At 43.7% G+C, this 25,197-nt stretch overlaps 1 protein-coding gene across 1 annotated transcript in view; it reads right to left on the bottom strand.

Moving 5' to 3' along the window:
* Positions 1-25,197, bottom strand: part of col5a3a (collagen, type V, alpha 3a) — a 43,720-nt gene that overhangs the window by 3,038 nt on the left and 15,485 nt on the right. The window contains exons 5-60 of the mRNA XM_030790068.1: positions 24,806-24,928; positions 21,713-22,147; positions 20,540-20,659; positions 20,317-20,430; positions 20,059-20,115; positions 19,896-19,937; positions 19,644-19,706; positions 18,615-18,689; positions 18,264-18,347; positions 17,616-17,672; positions 17,355-17,408; positions 17,135-17,188; positions 16,901-16,954; positions 16,017-16,070; positions 15,741-15,794; positions 15,278-15,322; positions 14,308-14,361; positions 13,846-13,890; positions 13,361-13,414; positions 13,013-13,057; positions 12,549-12,602; positions 12,141-12,185; positions 11,631-11,684; positions 10,858-10,902; positions 10,572-10,625; positions 10,342-10,449; positions 9,519-9,572; positions 9,172-9,225; positions 8,684-8,728; positions 8,408-8,461; positions 8,104-8,148; positions 7,909-7,962; positions 7,769-7,822; positions 7,492-7,545; positions 7,251-7,358; positions 6,994-7,083; positions 6,712-6,765; positions 6,430-6,537; positions 6,236-6,343; positions 6,075-6,128; positions 5,712-5,765; positions 5,470-5,577; positions 5,326-5,379; positions 3,490-3,543; positions 2,313-2,366; positions 2,087-2,140; positions 1,837-1,944; positions 1,704-1,757; positions 1,528-1,581; positions 1,400-1,453; positions 1,221-1,274; positions 1,004-1,111; positions 811-864; positions 667-720; positions 371-478; positions 175-228 (exon numbers count right to left, since the gene is read on the bottom strand). Of these exons, the coding sequence (XP_030645928.1) occupies positions 175-228; positions 371-478; positions 667-720; positions 811-864; positions 1,004-1,111; positions 1,221-1,274; positions 1,400-1,453; positions 1,528-1,581; positions 1,704-1,757; positions 1,837-1,944; positions 2,087-2,140; positions 2,313-2,366; positions 3,490-3,543; positions 5,326-5,379; positions 5,470-5,577; positions 5,712-5,765; positions 6,075-6,128; positions 6,236-6,343; positions 6,430-6,537; positions 6,712-6,765; positions 6,994-7,083; positions 7,251-7,358; positions 7,492-7,545; positions 7,769-7,822; positions 7,909-7,962; positions 8,104-8,148; positions 8,408-8,461; positions 8,684-8,728; positions 9,172-9,225; positions 9,519-9,572; positions 10,342-10,449; positions 10,572-10,625; positions 10,858-10,902; positions 11,631-11,684; positions 12,141-12,185; positions 12,549-12,602; positions 13,013-13,057; positions 13,361-13,414; positions 13,846-13,890; positions 14,308-14,361; positions 15,278-15,322; positions 15,741-15,794; positions 16,017-16,070; positions 16,901-16,954; positions 17,135-17,188; positions 17,355-17,408; positions 17,616-17,672; positions 18,264-18,347; positions 18,615-18,689; positions 19,644-19,706; positions 19,896-19,937; positions 20,059-20,115; positions 20,317-20,430; positions 20,540-20,659; positions 21,713-22,147; positions 24,806-24,928 (4,059 nt within the window). The remainder of the gene's footprint in view (positions 1-174; positions 229-370; positions 479-666; positions 721-810; positions 865-1,003; positions 1,112-1,220; positions 1,275-1,399; positions 1,454-1,527; positions 1,582-1,703; positions 1,758-1,836; positions 1,945-2,086; positions 2,141-2,312; positions 2,367-3,489; positions 3,544-5,325; positions 5,380-5,469; positions 5,578-5,711; positions 5,766-6,074; positions 6,129-6,235; positions 6,344-6,429; positions 6,538-6,711; positions 6,766-6,993; positions 7,084-7,250; positions 7,359-7,491; positions 7,546-7,768; positions 7,823-7,908; positions 7,963-8,103; positions 8,149-8,407; positions 8,462-8,683; positions 8,729-9,171; positions 9,226-9,518; positions 9,573-10,341; positions 10,450-10,571; positions 10,626-10,857; positions 10,903-11,630; positions 11,685-12,140; positions 12,186-12,548; positions 12,603-13,012; positions 13,058-13,360; positions 13,415-13,845; positions 13,891-14,307; positions 14,362-15,277; positions 15,323-15,740; positions 15,795-16,016; positions 16,071-16,900; positions 16,955-17,134; positions 17,189-17,354; positions 17,409-17,615; positions 17,673-18,263; positions 18,348-18,614; positions 18,690-19,643; positions 19,707-19,895; positions 19,938-20,058; positions 20,116-20,316; positions 20,431-20,539; positions 20,660-21,712; positions 22,148-24,805; positions 24,929-25,197) is intronic.

Genomic DNA, 25,197 nt, shown 5'->3' with positions numbered 1-25,197 from the left:
AGAAGGAGAGTGATGAGAGTAAGGAAAACGGTCATTACGCGAAAACAAAAATGTCACATCTTAACAACATCAGCTATCTGTCTTTCCAAGATGTTGTTCAATGACAGTAAAGACTACAAGCACTGAAAAAAGAAAGACACGAAGCAACAATGATGTTGGAGCAAATGTACTTACAGATAGCCCAGGGGGTCCAGGAGGGCCAGTTGGACCAGATGGACCAACAGTACCCTAAAAATAAATCAAAGTTTGAGGTTATCTACGCCATCAAAAAAGTAAGCAAGAACTAAAACTGTTTTATGTCTCAAATCTTTCACTTGTATTCTTGTAGCTGCATTATTTGGTCAAGTCAGAGTGGGAGATATGGACATACAGCATCTCCTTTTGGTCCTAGTACTCCCTCATTCCCTGGTAGACCTCTGTCTCCCTTTTCTCCCATGTCTCCAGGAGGCCCAATCAGTCCAATGAGACCACCATGACCCTGGCATGAATAGAGGGCACAGGATCTAAGATTCATTCGAGTCATCACATTTGTCAGTCATCAACTACTGCTTTAGTCAAATACTTTGACATATGTGCAATATTGTACAACAGTGACTGTTCATCTGAGCTTGAGAGCATTGTGAATGATAAGAGGGACGCAGTTATGGTGCCGAGTGATTTGATCACCTTTTCACCCTTCTGCCCAGGGTCTCCTTTCAGTCCTGGTAATCCTGGGGGACCCTATAACAAAAGAGGAAGATTAAAGTGAGGCTTTCAGCTGTGCGTTTGACACCATAAAGGACCGCAAAGAATTCTAGTGGGAAAACTTACCATGGGTCCAGGTGGTCCAGTTTGCCCTGGTGGCCCGTTTAGACCGTGCTCTCCCTTGAAGACAACAGAGACAAATTAGGTGAAGAATACGGTTGAATTGGTTAACACTGTCGTCATGCTCTGACATGAGTGACTGCGAGGGAGTAAGACTATTAGTGCTACGGGCAGAACGATGGAGTGTGCTTAGACTCACAGCAGGGCCTGGAATCCCTCGCAGTCCCTCAGGACCAGGATTTCCAGGTTGTCCCTGAGGTCCAACAGGTCCTGTCTTTCCAGGTTGACCCTCACCTCCAGGGGTCCCCTGGAGAGAATGAAAAAAAAAACCCCCATACAAATCAGTTTGTATTCCAGATAAGAAACCTAAAAATATCCAACAAATTTCTGTAGCAAACTGTCACCCACTCTCTCACCTTTGCACCTTTCTTCCCCTGTTTCCCTTCTTTTCCAGCAGGACCTACATGACCCTGGGAGGAATTGAGAAAGTGTGACTGTGACTACATATTCATCTGGTAAGCCTGATATCTTTCACCGGTGACCATCTGTTTCCATAACAGAAACACAGACAGGAACAAGAAAAAAACAAACTGACCCTTCGCCCTGGAGGTCCTGGAGGGCCAGGTTCCCCTGATGCTCCTGGTGGTCCCTGTTTTGAAAGAAGCATAGAGTTGCAGAAATTTGCACGTACAGTTCTTATTTAAAAGAGAAACAAATACTCACTGCTTTGCCAGGATCTCCATTATCTCCTTTGGCTCCCGGTCCTCCATCAATACCCTGCAAGAGGCATTAAGTTATCATCAGTGCATGAACATATACCATTATCATGATATCAAAAATATCATTATCGATACAACGTCAGCATTTCATGTCTATGACCACATTCAGCAGATACTCACATTAGCGCCTGATTCTCCGGTGGGTCCAGGATCTCCAGGGAAACCAATGGGGCCCTAGGATGGGGTTAGAAGAGCTTCAGATTACTGTTATACTGGAGCTGACGGCAGTGAATTAGAGAGGAGTCAGACTCACTGGATTTCCTTTGGGTCCGTCCTCTCCTGGTTGGCCTCTGATTCCTGGGGGACCTGCTGCCCCGGGAGGTCCTGTGTCACCCTTCTCACCTACTTCTCCCTTACCTCCCTGAAATTACAGCAAAGCATGGCAGTTAAACAGATAGAGATAGTCAGTGTGTGTGTCTGTGTGTGTGTGAGAGAGAGAGAGAGAGAGAGAGAGAGAGAGAGAGAGAGAGAGAGAGAGAGGGGGAGAGAAACAGAGTACTCACAGGAGGGCCTGTTTCACCAACATTTCCTGGATTTCCTGCTTCTCCATCATCACCCTGAGATAGAGGGGAAAGGGTAAGAGACAGAGAGAGAGAGCAAATGTGAATTCAGCATGTTTGTTCAACACAGAAGCACATATAGACACACACACAAACCACACAACAGAACCTGTCAACAAGCACGAGCAACACATGTACATATGTGCGTGTGAAAAATAATATTGCCAACCTTCTCTCCCACAAGTCCAGGCTGGCCAACTCCTCCAGGCATTCCCGGAGGGCCCTAAAAACAAAACAAAACAAAAAAAAATACACAGTTGTGTTTACATAGCGTGCATGCCGTCTCCTCTCATTTCATACTGTTTACATTAGGATGATATGATTGTAGACTACAGTATATGTTTTCAATGAAGTTGTCTCTCCAGTCACATCCTTATTAAACAAAATCATATTCTGTGTACATATGTAATGCCTGTCTTACAGTAATGAACTGCTATTCGCTGACTTCTGGTTATTTTTACTGATGCTGACATGATACTAAAAGAAAAAAAAAAACATGGTGTCGACTGTTGATACCCTACGAGTCCCTGGAGTCCCTGAGAGAGTGTACTTCAGCGAGGAAAAAAACATACGTGTCAGCTTCTATGAGAAACTTTTTTTTTTTTTTTGCTTTTCCTCACAAGCTTAAAACTTTACATGTTTTCTGCATTACCTTATACCATCATCAGTCTGTATCTAGATCACTCCTGTCTCTCTAATATAACGACTGTTCTGAAGCTATGCCACTGCATCAGGTCTACTGAGCCACTGCTACATTTTTTTTCCTTTAATTATTAACACACAGGAGATGTTGAGAGGTAGCCATTAATAGAGGTAAATATAACTCTCGCTCAGTGATGATAGTCTAATACTGCTTAATCATTCATCAAGAAGTAAATATAACTCTCGCTGAGGGATCGAATTGTGCAATTCATCAATAATTAAAAAAAAAGCTCACAATCATCAGTGGCTCTGTCAAAGAAAAGGAGGAGGAAGAACAGAAGGGAGGCGAGGGAGGAGATGAGAGCGCGTTTTCGGTGACCCAGTATGGAGGAGGACGCACGGTGAGAGTTTGTAACGAGGCTAAACCAACTCCCAACCTTGTAATGTTGACTCTGGGGGGGGATATACAGCCTGTATGTGCTCCAGTTGTACCGCAGAGATGTCATTACAACATGGGGTGGATTTGTTATGAAAGTTATGAATCATAAAGCATGAAATACAGGAGCCTAATTATGACTCAGCGGTGGAGGGGCTGAGTAAAACAAGAGCTTATGGACAATCCCTGGTCAGCACTAAACTAATGTCCCGTACATCACGTCCACACAGCAGTGCGGACCGAATGGGCCGACAGTTTGGAAACTTACCTCTCCGCCGATGGCTCCCTGGGGGCCTCTGGGGCCATGCTGCCCTGGAGGGCCCTGATGGAAGAGGGAGAAATATATTATTTATCAGATACCCAGATAATTAGGTTCTCTCTCCTGCATTCTTCATTCTCTCTCTGTCTCTCTTTCTCTTACCCTCCATCTAATCAGCACCTCCTTCAGTGAATGTAAGTCATCAATTTTTTTCTCTTTTTTTTTTTGTCTAACTCATCTCATACTTTCATAGTGGTGACAGGCCATTATAGCCAGTCTGATATTCTCTCTCTCTCTTGCCCTCTCTGTCTCCTCTATCTCTTCCTTTTTCTCTCTTTCTCTCTTTCTTTCTCTTTCTTGCTCTCTTTCTCTCTCTCTCTTACTCTTACTCTCTCTCTCTTATTCTCTCTCTCTCTCTCTCTCTCTCTCTCTGTCAGGTTTTTAATGAGGACCATGTCTCTCCCACACACTGAGAATGTGTTACAGTGTGAATCAGTGAAATCTACGAGCGCTTCTCTCTCTCTGCTGGTACTGCTGAGGATGGACAATGAGTCATTAATCAAACTGACCAAAACCCAATGCCAGGCAGACTTAGTGAGTTCCCTGCTATACCTCCAAAGGGAGATGTTACAGGCATACACAAAGTCCAGTTAAACACACACTATATTCAAAAACCAGAGCTGGGGCTCCATTAAGCCACACTGAATCACACTGAGCATTAAGTTCAGGAAACAATTGACTATATACCCCAGAGCCCACAATTAAAGACTCAGCACACGCTGCTACTGAGAGCATAAGAAAAAAGGGAAAAAATAAAACTCGGTTGGTATTACGAGCAGGAAATCCTATGATCCATAGCATTCACACATGGATGAGGCTTTCCCAGCGAGGTCTCCTTTTTGTTTTTGTTCCATTTTGATGCACTTCATCTAATCTTGCTGAATGCGGAGCCGTTGAGAATCTTGTTTTGCAATTCCTTCATGGTTGATGGGGTTCTGAGGAGACTGTCACAAAGCAGAGTGCTCATTAGACAGCCAGGACTCGGGCTAATCTGATTAGCAGCTGTCACGCTGTCTTCCTCCTCAAACGAAGGCCTCGCTTCAGCTGCTTCTTCCTGTCACTCTCTCCTCAGAGAGGCCCTCTCCGGCGTCCCAGTGTGGTGCAGACATCCCCACAACCTCCTCGCCGTATCCCCGAGCTCACACACACACACACACACACACGCACACACATGCACACACATACATGCACTTATACCACCCCCCCCCACACACACGCACACGCACACAACCGAAGCGCACAAATCCGCAAAGCGACACAAACTGAAAAGGGCATCCACTGCACCACATAAGGCTAGCATGAAGCAATCTATATGTAAGTACCACATCGATGTGAAACGAGGCTATCAAGTGTGGCACAAAAGCGTCGACCTTCACCGCTTTTCTTTTTACGTAGGACACACAAAGTTCCCAGGATCCATTTTCATGGAATCACGAGCAGAATAGCGGAATTGACCTGTTGTAATGGAATTTACGATTCCGTGGATTTCAGCTTCTTCAACATGATCTCAAGATTTAACAGAGCAGAGTGTGAAAGGAGAAAATGGTTGAGTGGGGAATTAAAAAAAATGGAAAAAGCTTACAAAAATACAAGATTTTACACAACAAAATATATCTTTTCAAAAAACAATTTCTCATGAGCCCTACAGACACAAAACATACCAGTACACACACATACATACATACATACACATACACACACACATAGATATACACACACACACACACACACGCCTGACACTTGGCTCCTGAGATATACACATGACATACTCGCGAATAATCTCACCATTGGTCCGACATGTCCGCTCTCTCCCTTCTCTCCAGAGGGTCCTGGCATGCCCTGCGAATACAACATCAGAGTCAGAGACACAGCAGCAGGACTGAACTGTTTATCTGAGAGTGGGAGTAACCCCAGGATGAGTTCCTCTACCTGCAGACCAGTTGGGCCAGTACCCCCTTTATATCCCCTGGACCCTTCATCTCCCTTCAGACCATACATTCCCTGCTGACCGCGGGGCCCTGGTTCCCCATCAGCACCCTGAGCACACAAAGAAATAAATCAGCATTATTCAAACACAAACAAACACACACACACATACACACACACACACACACACACACACACACATGCATACAGTTTATACACACATATGAAGAGACAAAGGCACATACCGGTAAACCTGGTGGTCCTACAGGTCCTTGTAGTCCTGATGGTCCTGGGGGACCCTGTTAGTTTAGATAAGAAAACAACGAGAGAACTGTTTTATATATGTATAGGCACTTATTATCATTATTATTATTGACATCTGACACCACTGTATGCCATGGAGCACTGAATTCTGATGGTCTCATATCATTACAGCTTTGAAATAATACAAAGTAGGTCTTAAGGAATGGGGTGAGTATGAATCAAAAATACTGTTTTAATTAGACAGACAAAACAATGGATCAACAGACTTTATGGATCAACAAGCACTACGGGTCTATCAAGTGTTGCTGTTACATTTCTCAGAGTCTCTCCATGAAAAGACTTACCTCCTCTCCTTTGTCCCCTTTGCTGCCTTTTTGCCCTGGTAAGCCAAACTCTCCCTAAAATGACATGCACATTACTCAATAATGTCTGCCATAATCTCAGTGGCTAAAAAGATGAGGAGACCCTCCATTGAGGAGCATGTGAGTGCTGTAGTCGCTTGTACCTTATCTCCATCCTCTCCAGGAGGACCAGCTGGTCCAGGAGGCCCGGGTAATCCCACTGGGCCTTGCTCCCCATCTTTCCCAGCGATACCAGAGGGCCCTTTCTCTCCCTACAGAAAATACAGATACGATGCGTTTACTAGTGTCCTAAGCAGTTACAGTCTGCACCAAGACACACACCCATATAGACTCTTACTGGTTCCCCCTTTTCTCCCATTGGCCCAGCAGGACCAACGGTTCCAGCACGACCAGGTTCACCAATACCACCAACTGGGCCAGCAGGTCCCCTTTCTCCACCAGCTCCCTGTTTCGAAAAAGTAACACATTACCTGAGCTAATACTGTATTGATTATGGGTCAGTAGATCCCACTGTGTTGATTCTGGAATGTGTGATGCTTTGGGTCTGTATATGCTAGAAAAAAAATGGTTTTGCTATAATATGGAATAACATGAATCACACTATAAAAATCATACGCACAGCCGATCCTGCAATACCAGGTGGTCCTTCAGCTCCTTTCAGACCGGCAGTGCCCTATCAAAAAGCAAACGCAAAAGAGACACCATGACATCAGAGAAAGAGAGGCATCGTGTCTGTTAAATATGTCGGCTTCAGGCCATCACATGAATGATTTTACAGAGACAAACCCTCGCGGTCTCTGTAGACAGGTGTCAGAGATAAAGCATGCCAGGAAAAAATTATGTTGAGTTCCGATTTTACAGCAATCTAAGATTAGAATCTGATGAGTTGATGGTGCGTTACCATAGCGCCCGGAATGCCCCTGCTACCTCTGAATCCACGGCGCCCAGCAGGACCACTCTTTCCAGGTGCCCCTGCAGGGCCCGGATCTCCCTGGAAACCAGAAAAAAGATGGAGATTCATTACTTTGTCACTGTGAGCAGGCTGCCCACTCACTAATTAAGAGCAATCCATCGCTCTTTGGAAGAAACTGTGAGAGTGTGTCATGCAAGAGGTGTTTAACAGTTCTGAGAATTATGACGATAAAGCTGAAGATCAACCTTGGCGCCCTCTTTGCCTGCAGCTCCTGGCAAACCTTGCTCTCCAGGAGGTCCTGGTGATCCTGGGTGTCCTCTATCACCCATGGGCCCAGTCTCTCCAGTTTTACCCTGAAACATATCAAAGTTTCAAAAAATCACTGACAACACAAGGATAAATCAAGGGGAAAAATAAGAGACACAAAGCTTTGTGTCCATGGAGACGAGAAGACCTTCTCTTGCTGTTCTGGGCCAGTTGACTAACCTGAGGTCCAACCACTCCAGGAGGCCCAGGGGGGCCTGTCTTTCCTTGAAATCCCTGACAGAGAAAATGTTATTGATGAGTCTACAGAAACCAACCACATGCTAACTGCAAATCAAAATGTCATGTCATGAAATTACTTTTTGACCTGAAGGTTAACATAGATGTTTGTCCCTTTTTGCAATTCCAAATATTTTGCAATTCCAAATATTAGCTCCAATAAAAAAAGAAATAAAAAAAAATCTCTTCATCTCCAGTCAATGATTCACAGCTAACTCACCGGCTCTCCTCGTTGGCCTGGGTGCCCAGGCAACCCATCTTTTCCTGCAGGGCCCTGGGGAAAGAGTCAGAAGAGCTTAGAGCACAAGACACTGGGCCAGCACGTACCGAACACTCTTACTCGAGTCAAGTCATACTTACATTTGGTCCCTTGGGCCCCGGGAACCCATTTTGTCCCTGCGGCCCTGTGGGCCCCTTAGAAGTAGATGAGAGGTAAGAAAGGCTATGTGAGTCACTATATTGAGAGAGTCTACGATCACCTGAGATCTGATTTTTACGGTATTAAGGGTTGATCATGAACTGGAAAAAATCAGAGAGGCAATGGATGAGAGTTACCTTTTCTCCACCGGGACCAGGAGGACCATCGTGGCCTGCGGAGCCCTGGTAAAATGAAGAATATAGGAACATACATTACATTCAGATGATAACTCAAAATGTATCGCTGAGAACTTTTCCTTCTTTCTTTTTTTTTTTTTTTTTTTGCTTCCTTCATCAAAAAGCAATTTCTTTTTTGTCACTATATGTGTCAAACATGATGGTTTTCTCATTTTGTGTGTGGACAGAAATGTTGAAAACCATTTACCGCAGCATCATACATTTACTTCAGTAGTGACGCATTGTTTGCTCATTAAGATCTCACCTTTTCTCCAGGCTTTCCTGTGGGTCCCCTTGCTCCTCTTTCTCCACGTGTACCCTACACAAACATTAACAGGAACCTGCATAATCCTAAATCAACACCTTGGACACACCATCCCATTACGCTACATGAATCCAGCATGAGCCAGAGTGCCAATGATCGGAGACAGATATTTTCTTTCAAAGTGTTTTTCGGTATTTTATATATAGAGCTTCCTTTGCTCGATTATTTTATTTCAGGGCAGCACTGTAGTGTACAAGCAAAGAGCAAAACACTTACATCAGCACCTCTCTGACCTCCAGTCCCTGGTTGACCAGCAGGACCCTGCAAAAGGGAGAGATCAAGGAATGAATGCACAGACGCACACACACACACACACCCACACACACACAAGTGTGCACACACACACACGCGCTCACACACACGTGCATGCACGTGCGCACGCACACACACACACATACATGCACACTTTTTTTCTTTTGTTTTTTCTTTGTTTTTCTTTGCTTTGCTTAAGTTTCCATCGTTCCATTTACTACTACCGTCTCATTTACCTGTATTGTAACTAAAGATTAATAGCCCAATCAGAACCATCGCTATAACCATAACCATAACCAGATCTTTTAGCATTATAAAAACAACAGCCATTTGCCAAGAGGAAAAATGTCCCTACAAGGTCAGACATTGGTATGCTTACAGGACCGTTTGTTCACACACACACACAAACACAAACACACACACACACACAAGATAGTGCTGATTTCTCTTACCCTCCTCCCTTTCTCTCCTGCCACTCCTACTGCTCCAGGAAATCCCACTGATCCCTGAAGACCAGCACAGGGGTTAATCAATGACTGAATTCAATTCATTAATCAAGCTCTACATTCAATTAACCACAAATTAACCTCCAAAATCACATTACCATAAATAAACCAAACATTAATTGTTGTCTCTGATAAGCTATTAACAAAACACAGCCCTTAATTGGCAATTAATCATCTATTTGGATCTAATACTGAAATATTAATGCGCTTAGAAAAAAAGCTACAGCTCTTATTCTCTGCAAAGTTGTGCCAAAAAAACGAATCTGTGGTGTCATGTTTGACTGCCATTTTACCTTAGGTCCTTGTCTTCCTGGATAACCAGGCAACCCTGGAACACCAAGTTTACCCTATACACACAGATAAAATAAAACAATGTGTATGATTTAAAAGATACAGGAAAGGAGCAATAAATTTAGGAAAAAAAACAACAAAATTTAATCTATTTTCTATCATGACCATCCATTATCTCAAACATAAAATGTCACCTCTCCCTACCATCAGATTAATCTGGGCATGGTCTGAATTATAATCTCAGGGAAACTATTGAGGAGCTTTGATTGATAGCTACATCTGAAGTGTGCACTGCAGATACAAAGCAATTTTCTTGCTGTGACAACACATGGGCATTTTGGCGACACATGGATAAAAGTTTGTTCAGATGTTTTTGAATACTGAATTCTTTAGAATGGAATGTAAAGACTGTGGTGAGTCTCCTGAGTACAAAAAAAAGCTCAAGTTATGGATGAAGACATTTTGTGGGTTGACCATTATCTTGCTAAAATAGCAAATGTAAAATAATAATAGGCAATGGAAATGTGAGCTGATGGAGCAAACCCATTAATTACCCCTAATCACAACCTGAAATCAGTGACTCTGATAGGGTGTATGCAAATAAGGGTATTGCTATTGGACAGAGCAGTAACTGAAAACCTCTGTTATGCAAAACGTATATTATGGGATAGGAGATCTGAGTTAACAACTCAACAGCCAAAATATTAACAAAAATATATTATCAGAGATCTATTATATTATTAAAAATGGTCCCTAAAAGTAATATTTCATTATGAAGTTGATTTAAAATGTGAATTTGTTGTTAAAAACACATGGTAGCATCACCTTTTCTCCTGCAATGCCAAGAGCACCGGGTTCTCCCATGGGCCCTGCTTGACCCTTGGGTCCTTCTGGTCCATCCTCACCACGGACTCCAGGGACTCCATTGTCACCCTACGCATGCATACAGATACACACACACACACACACACACACACACACAGTTAACTGCCTAGAGAAAAAAAAAATATTTTCATACAATGATTGATACAGCGAGCGAACTGAAAAGGACTTACTCTGTCTCCTTTGATGCCCATCTCACCTTTGGCACCTGGGAACCCGTCTTCACCCTGGGCCAGGTGGATAGCACTCATTAAATATTCAACAACAAAATCATTTTACTTATCTTCTGAGGAAAAAAAAATATCATATTACTTATTACATATGTTAAGCACTACAAAATGTGCGACCAAATGTGTCTTATATTGCTCAGGTAAATCAGTGTTTTCCTCTGTGATAACCAGATACAGGAACTTCTATTCTATCAGTTTTTCTATGAGGGAAAGAAATATTTTCTCTTACTTTTTCTCCTTTACTCCCCTTCAACCCCCTCACGCCATCTGCACCCTGTTAGGAAAGAAGTTTCCGGCGTCAGTGAAAGGCCCGGGGGGCTCTGTGAACATGGCCTGTTCACTTTATTCATTAGCTGTATGACACCAGTCTGCATTGCACAATGAAGCTGTCAAATGTTCAAGTTCCCAGCTGAGCTTCTAGAAGCACCGTCTTTTTTAAAACAATACACAGAGCAGAAGACAAAACAAACACAAAGTGTCGGGGAAAAATGGAGACAAACTGAGCCGACACAAAAAACGCGTGATTTGAAAGCTGACCTAAACGAGGAGCGTAAAAGTCATACCGTGACAACAAAGAGATGATTCGCAACATGACTTCACTCCGTGTCTCTGCTCCAAAAGTCAAACATATATCCTAAACGCGATTCTCAAAAACAACCAGTGCCTTCTCTGCCTGCTTGTCTCTCTCTATCTCTTTCTCTCTTTTTCTGTCCCTCTCTCTCTCTTGCTGTTTCCCTCTGTCACTTTCTCCTTCTCTCTTTCACGCTCACTTTCTCTCACAATATCTTTTTCTTGTAGCTATTTCTACTGTCCGTCAAATGCTCCTCTGCCTGTCAAGGCTGTCCCCCCACCAAGCATCGCGGTTTCTTACCTGAGATTGTCAGCTGACAGTCAGAAACAGTAAACTTGTCAATCACAAAGTCAGATCCACTCTGAAGATGAAATGTCTTTGAGAGTCTTTTGGACATGCTCTACAAACTGAGAGATAAAAGCAAGCCTCACCTTTACGCCGCGAGTTCCTGGATATCCAACGGGACCCTGTGCCCCCGGTAAACCCTAAACAGAGGACAAAACACGTTTGCCTCTAAGTGTTTACTCAGAATGTGTAGACATTACAAGCTCATACTGCTAAGTGTGTGTGTTTGAGTGACCAATCAGGGTTCATCACTCTTTGTATCTAATTAAAATGAGTTCATTTGAATGCATACAATAACGCTGAGTTAATCCGAGCGGTCATCAATAATGTGAAATTATAAAAGCCCTTTCCCGATGACTTAATTTAAACACATAATTACTTTACGACTATTAGAGAACACAAAGTGGCCTGCCATCATTTTATGGGCAGTGAAAACGCAGTCGTTTAAAGTGGAATGTCAAAGAAAGAGAATGAGATGTATAGAGTTTCCCCCCTTTCTGGGAGAATTTCATCTTTTACACCTCCTCTTTAATCACTGCTTAATCATGCAGGTCAGTAGAACAGCTCTGCCCGGAGTTCTGCCCAGCTGTACCCACCTGGAGTCCCTTCTCCCCTGGAGGGCCTTCTCTTCCTGGGTGACCCTGGAAAGAAAACAAAAATGAGCAGGTGTTCCTGTGACAGCAAGCTAAACTGAACACATCCTGCGCTCGTGTACTGAAAACAATCTAATTAGTCCAAACAAAAAAGGGCCAAGCCACATCTGATGGTCACACTCCGCTCCACACAGATGTGCAGATTATTTCTGACCTTTATTTGTTTAATCCGTTATAATTCATTACTGCAATCTGGGTTGAGTCCATAAACACAGCTTTTTAGACTGATGGAGATGTATGAGGCATTGAAATGAGCATTGAGCAAGTAATGAAGCGTTGAAAAAGCCCTTGTGCTCCACAGCTCCCCCTGCTGGCAGAGCAGTGTAATAATGGTTTGTGGCAGTGACTTACGGGTGGGCCATCAATCCCAGGGACACCCTGCATCCCAGACTTCCCTTGAGGTCCCTGTTTTCAGGCAGAGAGACATATTAGACAAAACCAATCCAAAGGCCTCATTCATCAAGCCTAAAGCCATATCATCTATATAGGTCAGCAAAACTCTATGTGGTATTGGAATCAATGTCCATAATCTCTTAGGGCCCTGCGCTTCTATGTAATAAAAGCCTATGTTTCCAGCATCGCCCACAGTGCTGAGCAGCTGATAGCATTGTGTACTGCGGTGGTGTGTGTCTCTGTGTGCAGGGCTTCGCTATTGATTTGCTGTCAGGAGTAGGCTGAAGCTTAGAATCAGAGTCACACAAACACTCTGTCTCGAACTCAGTGGTGGTTCTGCCCCCCCCCCCGGGAGTTTTACTGACATGGGTCAGGGGTCAATGCATTAATACTGAAATTAACTGAGACAAAACGTTGCCTACCTTCTCTCCAGGCAAGCCGATGGGGCCCTGCGGACCGGGGAAACCCTAAATAGAAACAGAGCGGCCGTCATGTCAGGAGAAAGAGAAACAATCGCTGTGACTAAGACTGTGTGTACGCTTCTGTCAGTGCATCTGTCAACACTAGAGATCTGGACTAGTTAAAGGGACAAAAATATTTATTTTCTCGCATTGTTTGTGTTACTCCCTCAAGCTCAGATCAAGGAATTCTAAATGTTGAAACAGAGATGCCCACATTAAAGAAGTATCATTGAGGATGAAAACATTTTTGACGTTTTCCCACTGGTCGTCTCTCTTATAACGTGTTTCGGGAGCAAAGATGGTGTGTACCTGTACTCCAGGATTTCCTTGCTGTCCAGGAGGTCCTGGCTCACCAGCGGGTCCCTGTGAAAAAGGAGAGGTATATGTGTCACCTCCATTCCATTCTGTTGACTATTTTTGTCATATCATCTTCACATACACATAGTCTGTGTCACTCAGAGCACACCTGAATGTACTTCCAAAGCTCCACTTATTCTCTATGCGTATCAGTCACTACTAGATCTATCTTTTCTCTCTATGTAGCCAGACATCAGTGCTTTTGACTGTCTGTCAGTCTTTCAGATGAGTAGACCTTTACTGGTTTGTATTTGTTTGAGAGCGATGTATGATTTAGTGTTTGTTGGTTTTTTGTTACCAGATCATAAGATAGTAATGGGGCTACAGCAGTGAGACCTGATGAGAATATGTATGCTAAAACAGAACTCGCAATGTCAGACATGATGTTTATCCTGCACATTTTACAGGTGTTGTAAAAATTTCAAAAATAAACCCACCTGATTGCCTTTTGCTCCTTGAATTCCATCCATGCCTTGAACACCCTTGAAGAAGAAGAAGAAGAAGAAGAAGAAGAAGAAGAGAAAAAAGAGGGGAATAAGGCTTTTATTTGAGAAATTATCAAAAATCGAGAAGAGCATTTCAAAAATCTTAACTGAATTTATCAGACTCTGATTAGTTTGAGGATAGTGTGTCTGTAAGGTGGATCACAAACTTTAAAGATTTATGATAACACGGTCCGTTAATTGTCAGTTAATCAATTGCTGAAATACAGGGGGTATTATAGCACGACCACAGACTATGATGCAATCATTGCTCATCCCATGCAAACATATGACAGCTTATTTTTACTTGATCATTGGGTCTCTGTGGTCCACCCATGTCTCTGACAGGGTTCACTGTGTTACTTATGACCTGTGAAATGTGTGAGAGAGATGTAATGAAGTGTTACTGGCCCTTACTTGCTGTCCCGGTGGTCCAGGTGGCCCTCTGGGTCCCACAAGTCCCCTGAGCCCCTGCAGATTGTCATATTAGCATCATGGTCACAAATCGGAGTCTACTGGCTGAATGTTTGTATATTCATAGTATAATACATGGCAGAATGCCCCTGTGTGTGTGTGTGTGTGTGTGAGTGTGAATGCGTGTGAGAGTAAGCGTGAGAATGTTTTGTTTTAGGTTGTGTGTGTGTCACTCTCTCTCTCTCTCTCTCTCTCTCTCTCTCTCTCTCTCACACACACACACACACACACACACACACATATTTACATGCTTTTTCTGTGTGCACGTGAGTGTGTGTGTGTGTGTTTGTGTGTGGATGTGGATGTGTGTGTTTTGTTTTTGTCAGTCTCAGTCTGTGTGTGCTGGCCAAGCCACCTGTTCCAGAGCCACATCTGTGATCTCCAGGGAAGTGATTGATATGGAAATATAATCACACAGGCCAGGATTTCATCTCTCCCTTCTTCAATCTCTTTACCCATCTCTCTCTCTCTCTCTCTCTCTCTTTCTCTCTCTCTCTCTCTTTTTTTCTCTCTAGCACACCTCCCCCCACCCCCCACCCATATTTATCTGCTCTGTATCTCACTCTCTCTTTCGGCACTGCGTGAATTCCCCACTCTAGCTCTCTGTAATATAGTTCACTCCCGCCCAAACTTCTCTCCTATTCTCTCCTCTATTTCTTGCTGCATTAGGTGATCCATTTAAAGAGGCAGAGCCTCACTGTGTCCCAGCTCACCTGCAGAGACCAGAATGGAGCCAGAGTCAAGGCTAATCAGCCTGCTTCAAGCAGGCACATAAAACTCTGTGTGTGTGTGTGCGCGCGTGTGTGTGCGCACGTGTGTGTGCGCGTACGCATGTGTGTGTGTGGGTGTGTGTACGTATGTGCGCGTGTGTGTGCATGTGCGTGCAGTCGCAATCGCAGTCGCAGTCACTCACAGGTTCGCCTGGTTGTCCCATTGGTCCTACTGGACCATCTGAACCCTAGAATAATAATAATATTGAAAAAAAAAACTTCAATCAGATTTTAGTCTAAACCACAGCTAAAATCACCATTTTATTTCACACATAATTCATTGGTGCATACAATTATCTTTTTTTTTTTTGTTACTGAATAGATTCACAGTCTCAACATTAGAGGAGACTTATATATATGCAAAAATATGCTTATTTAGTGTGATTCTAGACGGCTTTGATCAGCTTGAATCAGAACAGCATAAATGTAACAAATTTCCATTATAAAATCAATTCATTCAACTACTTCTATGAAGTAGTACTAGTACTATGTCTGAGGAGTATTTGCATGTACCTGAAAATGATATCATATATTTTCTTACAGTGATTCACTAATTCACTGCTGGCTTCACTTTCATACTGAATGACGGTTTGTGTAATATCTTACTTTTTCTCCCGGCTCTCCGACAGGACCTAGAGAACCAGGCTTTCCTCTCTCCCCCTAAAAAGACAGAATTCTTAAGAAAAGCCCATGCACTTCAAAGTGCACAGAGACCGGCATGCACACAATGAACAAAAAAAAAACATTTTTCACAGATGTACGTATAGAGAGCCCTCAAAGTGCTGCATATACTCTGCTACCTGCTAAAGCCGTATAGAGATTCTGAGAAAAAGACTAATGGACTGTAAAGAATTGGATTCACTCTCTTTTTCTCATACTCACTTTGTGTCCTTTATTTCCTGGGAGGCCTGGTAGGCCATCAAAGCCTCTGTCACCCTGGAAAAGCAGTAAAGCTTTCTGAGAAGTAGATACAAAATACAATACGCACACACATACACACAAACACACAAACACACACATACATACACACACACACACACACACACACACACACACACACACATAGTCGCACGTACACAAACACTTGCTCTCATTTTCCTGACTGAAATGTCATTTGGTCTCTTTTTTTCTGTAAAAGAAAAGAAAAGAAAAAAAAACTTGTAAACAAACAGACAGACATTGGCTGTCATTTGGGGCCAGAATGTGCAGGAGGTTTGATAGGCTGTCCCGGTGGACTGGTCCATCTGCTTTGGAACTCAGACACTTGCAGGAGGTCCCGCAGCTCCGTGGCGGAGTTGGCTCCTGATAGGCATGTTGTTGTTGGTTTGAAAATCGGCAGCATCGGGGGGGGGGGGTGTGATTTATTTACTGAGCTGTTCCTGCAGCTGCACTCTGCTCAATCGCTGGCATTGTCAGTACACTCAATAAAATATGGCTTTGAATCGCTCTAGGCTGATTCGACAAGTGAGAGCCATTTCATTCAAGTTCACTAGTGCTCACATGCTCAATGTCAGACTGCACTCACATCTGTCACATGCATGACATACATACGCATACCTAAACACATTCACACACACACACACACGCGCGCACGCACACACACACACACTCTTACACAGCATCAGAAGCACAGAGTTGTAATCAGATATTAAGAGCCAAAGCAACCGCAGCAACATGTTCTCACATGAACTGTTATCTTATCAGAATTGTGACGTGCTGACGATTTGTCTTGATAGTGAGACAAAATGTCGCTCAGTTGAGCTCACCTTTGGCCCTGTTTCTCCTGGAGCTCCACGACCTCCGTCTGACCCTGCTCGACCCTGAAGGAGAAACACACGGTTCTGATCTGCCATCACGCTTAGCATTCCACGTTTATCACAAATGTAATAGAGAATGCATGCCTGTGTCACGACACTCCTCACACAGTTAAGACTAACAAAATACAATAAACAAATGATAGTTTTGATCAGCAGCAGGAGTGGAATAGTAATGCCACATACCCTCTTCCCAACTTTTCCAGCTAGACCTTGAGGTCCAGGTAATCCACGTGGACCCTGAAAGAGCAGGGCAAAGGTGAAAGGGTTAAAGATGTTTTAAGGTTAGAGACCTTGATTAGCCAAACTGAGCAAAATTGAAATGAGGTGTATGGCTATATAGAGTAACACACAGTCAGTTATGTCACGCGATAAATACAGTAAATGTGATGGTAAAAGTCCTCACCGGAGGTCCAGTGTCCCCACTATCTCCTTTAAGTCCAGTGGGGCCAGGGAGACCCTGGAATACAAGAACAGTTAAGTCCTTGACACATCTTAACAGATCTTTTCTGAAAAGAGCTAAACATTTCATTTACATTCATACTTTAAAAAAAAAAGCAATCTGAATGTGACATGACTACTGATGAACTCAGTTTAACCACTTCTGAGGGGTCAAAGGACAATCCCATGGACAGTTCCGTTTTGCATGCCGTGCGTAAGTTCTTACCACTGGTCCAGGTCGCCCTGTAAGACCCAGAGGCCCTGGGGGGCCCTTTAGTGACAGCTGTAAGACAGAGGAGACACAGTCCAGTTACTGATGACCGATACTGATTCACTAGATTTATGGCCTGTTCATGCCAGCTCCCACTGTGTTTGGGCATGTACATCACATCAGTGCAGAAAACTGTCAAAACATGGTAGACTGTTTATGAAATAAGCATATAAAATCAAACTCAATACATTTGTGAGATGATCTCATGTGATGGTATGTGTGTGAGAGAATTAGATATCAGATATTATAGTATTTGTGTGAAGGTATTACATATCACATATGATACTTTTAGTGTGAGGTTGTAATATATATATCAGATATTGCTGTATTAAACATCACATATCATAGTGTTAGTGTGACGATATTAGACATCATATATTATACTATATCACGATATATAATATATGTTTTACATATTATAGTATATAATATATATTTTAGTATTTGTGTATGAGGGTGCCAAATGTCAGACATTATAGCATTAGTGTGAAGATATTGGGTATCAGATATTATAGTATTTGTGTGAGAGTATTAGACATGAGATATTATAGTATTAGTGGCAGGGCATTAGAAATCATTAGAAACGGATTATCTCTGACTTACTTTAGCTTGCTGTAGAATGGCCTGGGCTTGAGCCTCCTGAGCAGACACCACAGGGCCTTTCTGAGAATCTCCACCATGCTGAAACTGAGGGAGACACAGAATCTGAATAATCACGTTCTATGCCGTATAGTCCACATTATTTGGTCTGTGTTGAAAAAAGTTGTCCCTCTGCCATTTTTAAACAAATTACAAAGAAACAGTAAAAGGTTTCAACTATATCACATCTCCACCATGTGGCAGGAAGATGGTACTGCCGCTCACACGCCAGGGCCAACTGTGCCAAAACCGTGAACGTCTCTTCAGGTAAACAGGTCAAAATGATGGTTATGCTATGTGATTATAGGGTTATACCGGTAACATAAGCAGGGTGCCCGGAGGTCCTGGAATGCCGTCAGCCCCTGGAAGGCCTGGACGTCCTTCAGGACCCTTAGAGAAAAGAGAGCATTAGTACTGTGTCTATGCATGTGTGTGTGTGTGTGTGTGTGTGTGTTACTGTACTTCAGTGCAAATATTATGAACTGATAACTTTAAAAACAATGTAGCTCAATTGCCTTAGGGCATGTTAGTCATGTTCTGTTCCCCATTGATTAGTAGATATCCTGAGTACACACAAATGCGCTAAGGTATTTTTTTGTTCACTTCGGAACTGTATCAAAAAAACATCATGCTCCCGTGGAGTTTAGGTAAAACATTGAAGAGTTTAGCGACTAAACACTGTCAATCATAAAACTGTTAAGATGGCACTTACTGGTGGAAAACTGTATCCATCACTAATGTAAGGCAATGTATGGAAGCGTGCTGTGAATGATGAGATGAGATGTGCCCAAAGCTAAATCCATACATGTGACGTGTGTTCTCATTAAAGCTTATTTTTGTTACAAGAAAGGCTTATGGTTGGAGTGAAAAAGTATATAGGGTGAAACAGAATTGACTGAACTGACCCTTGGTTGTACCGCTCAGAAGTAAATCATTTCATGTTTTATGTTTTAGGATAACAGGAGAGCAGTGAATTGGCCACTGCCTGTGAGCCTATGAGAGTGTCTGATAGGACTGGGCATCTACATGGACAGGATCTCACAGCATCAAGGGAGAGTGAGGTCTGACTCTCATGGGAGTCATCATCCCCTGGTGGCTTAAGTGTCAGTAAAGGTCAACATAAAGTCTTGCTAAGATTCTCTCTTAGTTACATCTTTAGGGTTTGCGTTATGTTCATTTGTGGTCACTACCCTACAGTCTAGACGTGCCCCCCCCCCACCCCACCCCCCGGGCCCAACTCCCAGTTCACTCACTATGTGCTCTGTTTGTCCTTTACTCAAGGTTATTACCACTGAGTACATCAGACCACAGAGACCAGCCCTACACAGGAGAGGGGCCACTCACCATGTCGCCAGGATCACCTCTGGGCCCGGCGGGGCCGGAAGGGCCGGGGATACCTGGAAGACCCTACAGAACAAGCAAACACAGGATCAGAGCTGTCTAACACAAACTGCTGGGGTTTCAGTGTGTAGGGACAGATTAAGTACTGAACTCTGATGCTGTACTTTGAACCAGTTTACTCCATATTGAAATGTCAGGTTGAGGTGTTGATAAGATAAATGAGTTGTTTTGTAAAAGTCATGCAGCAGGATATACCGGAGGTCCTGGTGGGCCAGCAGGCCCCTCCTTGAGTGCTCCCTGTTCAAAATCAGACAGAGATCAAAGTCAGATATGCATTTGAAATATGAACCCGTAATTAACTTGTCACAGTTACTTCAGAGTGTGTGTGTGTGTTGTGTGTATGATTGTAGACACACACCGGTTCAATGATAGCAGGCTCCCCCTTCTGTCCTTTCTCTGCTCTGTTGAGTCTGTCCTGTGGCGGGAAGGGATAGAAGGAAAGCGGAGTAAAAACACACCAGTGTCTCTCAGACATAATTTACAAACACTGGGTCACACGGAGTCGACATTCTCAGGTGCTAACATCTGTTTTGTCATATGAAATATGAGTATGAAACGCTGGTTAACTCTGTCTTCTGTAACATGCAGTGAAATATGTGATTAGACAAACCTCCACATTCCAGGTTGCCTCCCCTTCTCTCTCGGCCGGACCAAAGCGGTCTTCATAAATTTCATATTCTTCATACTCCTGCTCGAGGGACTCATTCCTGTAGTCGTCATACTCTAATATCTGTAAACGCATGCGTCCTGTCACTGCATAACCACTTCATCCATGTTCACTTTGGTCAAAGCATTTTCCTGTTCCAATTATGATAATTATTGCTAATTATTATACTCACCTCATAGTCAGTAATATTGGAGCCAACCGTGACAGTAGAGACGGAAACGTCATCGCGCAGGTCGCTGTAGAAGCCCTCCTCAATTTCCTCGACCTCTGGCTTTTTAACTGGCCTTTCCTCCTGCACGTGAGCACACAACCATCAGAACAGAGCCATGGAAACTGCAACCATGGAGACAGCGAGCAGCGCTAATTGCTCCCCCGCTCACAATCCTCAGCAGGACCCATCTGGTCTCTCTTCGTCCAGACTGGCCATCAGAGCTAGTGGGACATTAGCATTGCTCCAAGTCTCCAGGTCACACTGAGCAATCGTTGTGTTAGAGCGCTAGGCTCACAGGTGCTGGTTACTGGGTTATTTGCGTGGGTTATAAACAGAGTGAGCTTCTAGAGTGAATGATTAATCATCTTCAGCTTGTGTGCCTGGACATGATTACTGGCCCGTCTGCTTCATTAACGAGAGGTGAAGTAAGCATGTGAGCCATATGCCGCGGTGACTGCAACAACAGCGTGAAAATGTGAAAGAGCAAATGTTAGCGCTGCCATCAAACGTTAATATCTGTACGTTTAGTGCATATTCTTGTAGTATACAGTCACGTTACCTCTGTCATACAGCACTATGAAAGATAAAAAGAAATACAAACAGCAGCAAATAATGCCACTTTCAGACTGGGTTCATTGATTGAATCCCTTTCTTTTGGATGACCAGAAAAACACTCAAGACAAGCGGTCCTCTCACAAAACAAGTGGTACATCTCACAAAACAAATATAAAACTAAAGCTAAACTGGAATATACCAACAAACACACACACACAGCAAATACATGCATTAACACTACTGCTATGAGTTATTACACAAACGTAATCTAGTAAGAGTTATTTAATCTACGATTCTAAATCTATGCATTACGGTTCATATGAAGAGCCATAATACATATGTAATTTAGTCAGAATTGCCAAATTTCTTTCTAATTGACCATAAGAAGAGCGGCCCACGTGAACTTAATGGGAAATGACAGTTATTGTGTGATGAGCTGGTTAGTGATGTGATTGGACACGGTGATCTTGTGATTAGGAGCCGTTAGGAAGTCAGTGAATGTCAGGAGAGGGAAAGAACGGAGCGGGAGGGAGCGCGGGGGGGGGGGGGGGGGGGGGTGGGGGGGGGGGCTACAATTACCACTTTGTCATCGACCTCGACCTTAGTCACTGTCAACTCGGGCAATAAGGCAGGCGTTGGAGTGGGCACTGGGGCGGGGCCTTCCAGAAGGGTGTCAGGTTCATGCGTGGGCATCTCAGGAATGAAATCCATGGGATCTGTGGTAACGATTGCGGTCGGGCTCGCCACCCGTGTCGTCGATCGTTCAGCCGTAGGCGGCACAACCGTGCGCATGGGCTCGATGGACAAATATTCAGGCAGTTTGGTGGATACTCCTAGGAAACCTTCCTCAACAGTCTCAGACTCTTTCCTCTTCTTCCGTGACTCTCTTTTCCCGCCTTTTTTAGATCTACCTCTCTTCTTTTTGTTCTTTTTGCCCTTTCGATCTTTTTTGTTTTTCTTTGGCTCCTGCGGCTCATCGCCTTGCATCATGGTGTCGAGGTTCGGGGGCGGGGCCTTTATGGGAATAGTGTGGGAATGGGGGTGGGGGGAGTTGGGAGGGTTATAAATGAGAAAATCGGACATAAATGAAAAATAAACATAACAGGATGGTAAGATAACTTGAGACACAAAATTGACAGTCTGACAGGGGAAAAAAAGATATCAGACTTGCTTTCCAGAATCAAACACAGCTCTTAGCCTTACATTAAGTCTACAGACTAAACCATATGATCTCCCACAACTCATCTCAGCAGATAATAGGGGTAGATTTATAGATCATAAACCATTAGTAAACGTCTTGACAGCCTGCAGATGGGTTTTACACACGAGAAGAAAGATGACTTCATTCCGAATTCTGGTCAGGTACACATCATCAGGGTCCAATTTAAATGGCTGGAGAGAGCCTGTTGGCAGGTTATGTTTGAAAAAGATTTCCATGAATAGCGCTGATGAGATGTATGCGTGTATATATGCGTGTGCGTGTGTGTGTGTTTGTGTGTGCATGTGTGCATGTGTGTGTGCATATCCATGTGTGTGTGTGTGTGTGCGTGTGTGTGTGTGCGTTCGTGTATGTATGTGCCTGTGTGCGCGCGTGTGTATGTGTGTGTGTGTGTGTGTGTGCATGTGTGCGCGCGTGTGTGTATGTGTGTGCGTGTGTGTGTGCGCGTGTGTGTGTGGATGTGTGTATGTGTGTGTTTGTATGTGTGTGTGTGCGTGTACGTGTGTGCACGTGTGTGTATGTGTGTGTTTGTATGTGTGTGTGTGTGTGTATGTACGTGTGTGTGTGCGCGTGTGTGTATGTGTGTGCGTGTGCGTGTGCGTGTGCGTGTGTGTGCGTGTGCGTGTGCGTGTGCGTGTGCGTGTGCGTGTGTGCGCGTGTGTGTATGTGTGTGTTTGTATGTGTGTGTGTGTGTGTGTATGTATGTGTGTGTGTGAGTGTGTGTGTGTGTGGAGGGGAGACAGGCTTAGTGAGAGGAAGGCTGTGAAATGTCTTTGGCAGAGCTCTGAATGGGGTCAGTCAGTGAGTCATAGAAATGGGTCAGTAATGTGAGTGATGTTGATGAGCTCTGCTTTTTGCTGCTTGTTCTCTCTCAGCTGTGGTTTAACTGCAGAGAGCCAAACTGGCTTCTTGTGTGAATAGTCTCTGATAGACACTGATGCACAGTCCCCTGGAGCAAAGTCAGAGGCTCACACACTCAGACTCACACACACGCACCTCACAGTCACGTGCACTTACACACACACTCACACAAACACGCACGCACGCACACACACACACACACACACATACACACACAACACAGAAACAGGCATCCACAACAGGGAGTAGGAGGATCTCCTTGGAAATGAATGTTCCTTTTGACCTTAACAAAATCTCCCAGAGGCACGTCCCCAAAAAAAAAAAAAAATTCCAACCCACTGACCCAGTTAGTCACCACAATGACTCACACTAACAATCATGACAAATCAGAATCATAAAATGGTCATGTTCTCATATAACCTCTAACACAACACTCTTACTCACATACTAGCTGAATTCCTCTCATCTACATTAATGCAAGCACCTACACTTAGTACAAGCTGTCTATATAATTCACCTCCAGCTCTGGTAGCATCGTTGCTGCTCCAGGCCTCCTGCGTGCAATGTTGAAAGAAGAAGAGCCATGATCTGCTAGGAGATTTATAGCCTCCCTGGCTGGATGAGAGAGTTCGGGCTATCAATACGGAGAGGAGTTTTGCCAGAGTTACACCTGACAAGTCTGAGGGATGCTCCTCCTCTGGCTACATATCAAAGGGTTGCCATGGTAGCGCTTCTGACCGTGACTCTGAATAATGGCTCCTCTCTGGCCCGCTCTTTCACTAACTCTATTAGTACTGAGTTTAAAGGCTCTTGGCTGCGAGACCAGGTTTGCTAATAAATAAACTGATGGAGGGGGAGTGGACAGGCCTGCTGACAGGGATGGTTCTATTCATATGCATGCTTGTTCTTCGTTTTACGGGTTGGCTTAGAGATAGGTGTTCTGGGAAAGGTGCCCAACAGCAAGAGATGCACAAGTCCTGTCAACAGCTAAATGTAAATGTGAATGCAGAAAAGGTTAATCACCTTGACTGAGCCTTCAGTGAAGACATGTCCAAAGAATTGTAAAGTTGGGGTTTTTTGGGGGGTTTTTTTTGTAAAGAATGGTTGAAATTTGATTAAAGAACTATGCATGCCCTGACACGGTATCCTTTACTGTCCGTACATACCGAATGTTGTGTTTTAGGGAAAGTGAAAAAATCTGTTTTCTTTTTTTTTTTTTCCTTGACGAATTTTATATCTCATGAGAGGAAGCGAAAGAACATCCAAATGAAAAAACAGAAAGAGAAAGATGGCAAAGATGAGCTGATGAAATATTTCGCTCACAAAGCTGCAAAACCCCCAGAGTCAGATTCTGTACCTCTTAAGTAAACTGGGCACAATATTCAAGTAAAATAAACGAATGACAAAGCATTCTCTGCACATAGAGTGTTGTGAGTATTGGAAACTGGAATATGTATCCAACAACAAAAGCAGTTTCAAATGTAACAGATTCTGAATCAGCTTAAATGTTGTACAGTGCGAAATGACTTCTATGCAGATGAACTGTCTGAGTGTAGGAGGGTGTGTCTCCCCCCAGTGGTGGAAGCACTCACCTCCGCAGGGTCCTGAGCCATGCTGCTGTAGGGCAGAGGAGAGTCACAGTCTGGGATGTAGCGTGAGCAGTAATCAGCTGCAGCCTGGGGGTCCTCCACTATCAGCAACTGCTGGATATCTCCCTATCAACCCCACATACAGACACACACACACACACACACACACACACACACAGGCAGACACACAGGCAGACATCACACACACACACACAGAGGCAGACGCACACACGTAGACACAGAAACAGTACATATTACACAATCTCACAGGTACATTTTCAGTTCTGTTTGATCTGGAGCTTCACTCCACAAGGAAATTCCAAAGGGAAAAGTAAAACAGGACTGTTGGAAAGGTTTAGATTGTGTAAATAGCAAGACAACTGATGTAATAAGTC

The sequence above is a fragment of the Chanos chanos genome, chromosome 13 (assembly GCF_902362185.1).
Source record: "Chanos chanos chromosome 13, fChaCha1.1, whole genome shotgun sequence".
Lineage (NCBI taxonomy): Eukaryota > Metazoa > Chordata > Actinopteri > Gonorynchiformes > Chanidae > Chanos > Chanos chanos.
Note: the sequence above shows the minus strand (reverse complement) of the source record. Positions and strands in the feature narration are given on the sequence as shown.